Genomic DNA, 4073 nt, shown 5'->3' on the forward strand with positions numbered 1-4073 from the left:
AATAGACTGAATCATGCAGTGAAAGAGCGCACTTGACTTCACGTAATGCGTGCACTCTGTAGGTGTTTTGAATGTTTTTTTTGCGTCGTGAGAATATTGAGTAAAATAGCTCACTTGTCATGGTGTTATTTAACTATATCATGTTATGAATAAACTAAACATTTTGAATTTTTACCTCAGTGTGTTTCTTCTGAGTTTATGTGTGCTGTCACACTCATTTGTTCTGAAGTCTCGAGACAAACAGAGTGAGCTTCAGCGCGAGCTTGTATTCTGTATTCTGCTAACTCACTTACCGCGGGAAGAAAAAATCTTCGGTCTGTCCAATGATTGTAAACAGTCATTAGGTCCGTCAGACTTAAGATATTTTAGCGGTAATGAGACCAAAAATAATTAAGACCCATCGAATCTGAATTTAAGACATTTTAAGACTTTTTAAGGCCTTATATTAGGAAAACGTTATTTAAGACATTTTAAGACTTTTTAAGGACCCGCGGACACCCTGCAGTGGTTTTAATTCTGGATCAGTCAGGTCAAGGTAGCTCGTTTAGAGGTCTTTTGGCATCTCCCTGTGTTCCTGTTTGGTATCGCAAATTGACTTGTGCAATTTTTTTTATTAAAAGTGCTGTAAACTACTAAATGTAATGTACAAATGTTAATTTTCTGTGAAGCTGCTTCGCAACAGTGTATCATGAAAAGTGCTTTACACATAAATAAGAATTGAATTGCAAACAATTATTAATTTATTTATTTATTGCACTATATACATTCATTGCGAATTATGAAAATTAAAAAGTACTTTTTTAGTACTTTAGTTTGTATTTATTTTTGGGTGGGGGAGTGGGGTTGAGTACCGCCACTTCTTTTTTCTCTACTTCAAGCACTGATTGCGTATCATATGCACGCCAAAGTCAATTTCTGCGTATAAATTATGCTATTGATAGGCATATTCATAAGACCGGGCTCATTTATTTTTTTTAAATGCCATAGCTGTCACACGTTATTAGCAGCTCACAATTATTTGTTGTACCATAAATGTAACAAAAAGGTTTTTAACAAAGTTAATGTAATGACTTGTGTTTGATGATATTCGTCTATATTTACTTTGATTTATGGAGTAATGTGGATTTCTTAACCTGATAAATTAAAAGGATTTATGTTAAAATAACACAGAGCAATAACATATAGGGCCTATTTTCACATCTATGCAAATGCATATAACATATTTGTAACTTAAGTAATAAAAAAGAGACAGTTATTGAACAATAAGGAGTAGTAACATTTGTACAGTCTTACAGTTACAACTGGCCCTTGATGGCAGCCATAATGTTGAAGTGACCCTCAGTGAAAATGAGTTTGACACCCCTTAGACACTTCCTGACTGTATGCTTCTGTATGTTTATGCATTGCATCTTTTTAGGGGGTCAATTAATCTGACCACTTGACCTGTATCTGTTGTAATAAAACTTTTTTTCTACCATCTAAGTAGAAGGAGGAATGAGAGAGAGTTCTCACCCAATACTATTTAATCATAGTTGGGTCTGTTTTGAGTATGTAGTTCACATGACATGGTTCAAGTTTTCTGTGATTGTTTAGTCAGCTTGAACTAAATCCAGCACGGCCACCCCAAAGTGCAGAACATTCTGACTTTGTGAAAAGGAATTATCTATTAATCTTACATTTCTTCATTATATAATTGCCCGATTTGTTAATATTTAAAGGAAAGCTCGCCATTGGCCACCACAGCCTAAAAAATTAATGAAAAAAAAAAATAATATGTTATCAGACTTTTTTTTTATTCAATAACTATCGAAGCTTATGCTTACGGTTACATTCAAATCACAAGTCCTATAAACGTCAACCTCCTAGGGCTGGGCGATATATTTAAAAAAATCTTGATATTGTCAATTTTTATGATATTCGATATATATCTCGATATGTTTGCATCTGCTTTTAAATCATAAAAAAAATATGAATTGTTACAAAGTAAATACAAAATGTTTAGTGCAAATTTTAGCAGTTAAAAAAATCTAGACCAAGTGATCACTTATTGCTTTTTATTAAATGAACACGTGTATTTGTAACTGAAGTAGCGCAAAACAAGTACAGAAAGTGCATTCTGTCAACTGTTTGGTGCATGCAATTCACAATTTACACTGTGCAACTGGGGGAAATAATTAAACTGGGATAAGTATTTTTTACACGTTTTTAGCTAAGAACACAAGTCTGTCAACTGTCTCTTGTTTAAGAGAAGCTCTGTGGCATGAAACTATGTTCCCTCTGGCACTAAAAACCCTCTCAGATGGGAAGCTAGTTGCTGGAACACATAGGTATTTCACATAGGCACATAGGTAATATATAAATTAATACCAAAGACTTATGCACTCTCGCTGTCTATATTATGAAAACTGGTAAAACAAATGAAAAATATTATAACAGTGAAATTCCTAATAGTAATTCCAAATTGCCATAGCCTATGTTTCTCTATTCAAGAGTATAAGTATTCAAGTATTCTCTCTATACAACCGCGGTTGAGTAAGTGCATTTATTCAGCGATCACAATCGCAAACAATACAGTCGAGATCTCATGACAGAACACAAACTGGTTGAGTGACGCTTTTATTTAGATGCTAAACTCCAGCTTGTTTGATGGTGTTTCAGATCATCGCGGTGGCGCTTCCGCAATGAGCGAGCGTGTGCGCATGGTTGCCAGATTGCTTAAAATAAGCAAAACACTGGAAAGAAAATGTATGCTTGTAACAGTGAAGCTCTGATTCAGGGATTTTAACTATTGATATCTGGCAACCGCACTCATGAAAGCTTGTGTAGTAGAGGCGTGTAGAGCAGTCTGCAATAACATGTTGTTTCCTTTTTTGGACGTTCGGCGCGTTCTTTTAGGAAAGTATGCTTGAATTTGAAATATTCAATATTCACAATATTTTCTAATTTTACATCGTCGTCAAAATTATTGCGATATTATCGTTAATATTCGATATATCGCCCAGCCCTACAACCTCCCACAATTATCTGACCGGCAATGGGGAAAACTGACAACACAATTTATAAAATAACATTTCTGTTCCACTAGCCTTATCAAACAGAACTGCTTGCCAAACAAACAGATAATCTTTTTGTGCAAGTTTGGTGCACAGAAATTACAATTTATCTTTAAAATTTAAAAATTACAAAGAAGCAGCTCTAATAACCTGAAAGACCAGGAAGTTTCTGGCCTTGATGAGGATTCCCAGTTTCTCCAGTTCATCACTGTATTCAGACAGACCCACCACTTTATTATTGATGCGGTACTCTGATGAGGAACCTACACAAGACAAACAGAAAGCAGGAAAATGAATGATTCTTAAGAGACAAGAGAGCATTCTGAACACTACATTCTATGGCTGCACAATTAATCAGAAAATCGTCTACTGCTGTGGTCTAAAATGACCTACTTGTAGCATGTTTTTGAATCAACTGAACATTGCAGTCAATAACAGACATGTCAACTGTTCGTAGGGCTATGCTATTATTTTAATTTTAGTTTTGATTTTGACTTCCAATGATTATGAAAACACGATAATTTAGATAAACTGTGCCGCTTTCCGTCTCTTTCCTTTAAAAGCAGTGTGCCGTCGCCCCTTCTTAAAAGTCCAAACTTCATGTCCAAATCAGTCAAATCATGTAACGTAGCTGTCATAAAATGCAGTCTACTGTGGGACATGCTTTATTTTAAAAAGTTATTAAAAGCATCTGAAATGGTCCAACCTACTGGCGTGCAGTCACTTAACGGCTGACACCTTTCTACACCAGATGCGAGTGTCGCATAAAAGGCAAATAGAAATCAATTATAATTACTGACACTGACTTCACGGAATACAATACCAAAGACTATAGAAATACAAACACGGTTCACTCCTATACTTATGAATGGGAGAAACTGCAACACGCAACATCACAGAATAGTCCCGCCTTCTAAATGAAAGAGCCAATCGCTGATTGGTAGTCACTGCATCACTGTAGCAGCCGTTAGAAGCTCTGGTTCCCATAGAAACCTGAGGCTAGACCAGCCAATGCCCAGT

General features: G+C 35.6%; 1 protein-coding gene across 1 annotated transcript in view; it reads right to left on the reverse strand.

Moving 5' to 3' along the window:
- LOC107704222 (structural maintenance of chromosomes protein 1A-like) overlaps positions 1-4073 on the reverse strand; it is a 56164-nt gene that overhangs the window by 47910 nt on the left and 4181 nt on the right. Inside the window, exon 3 of the mRNA XM_016507109.1 lies at positions 3204-3354. Coding sequence (XP_016362595.1) covers positions 3204-3354 — 151 coding nt within the window. The remainder of the gene's footprint in view (positions 1-3203; positions 3355-4073) is intronic.

Source organism: Sinocyclocheilus anshuiensis, unplaced genomic scaffold (assembly GCF_001515605.1).
Source record: "Sinocyclocheilus anshuiensis isolate Anshui unplaced genomic scaffold, SAMN03320099.WGS_v1.1 scaffold1878, whole genome shotgun sequence".
NCBI classification, from domain to species: domain Eukaryota; kingdom Metazoa; phylum Chordata; class Actinopteri; order Cypriniformes; family Cyprinidae; genus Sinocyclocheilus; species Sinocyclocheilus anshuiensis.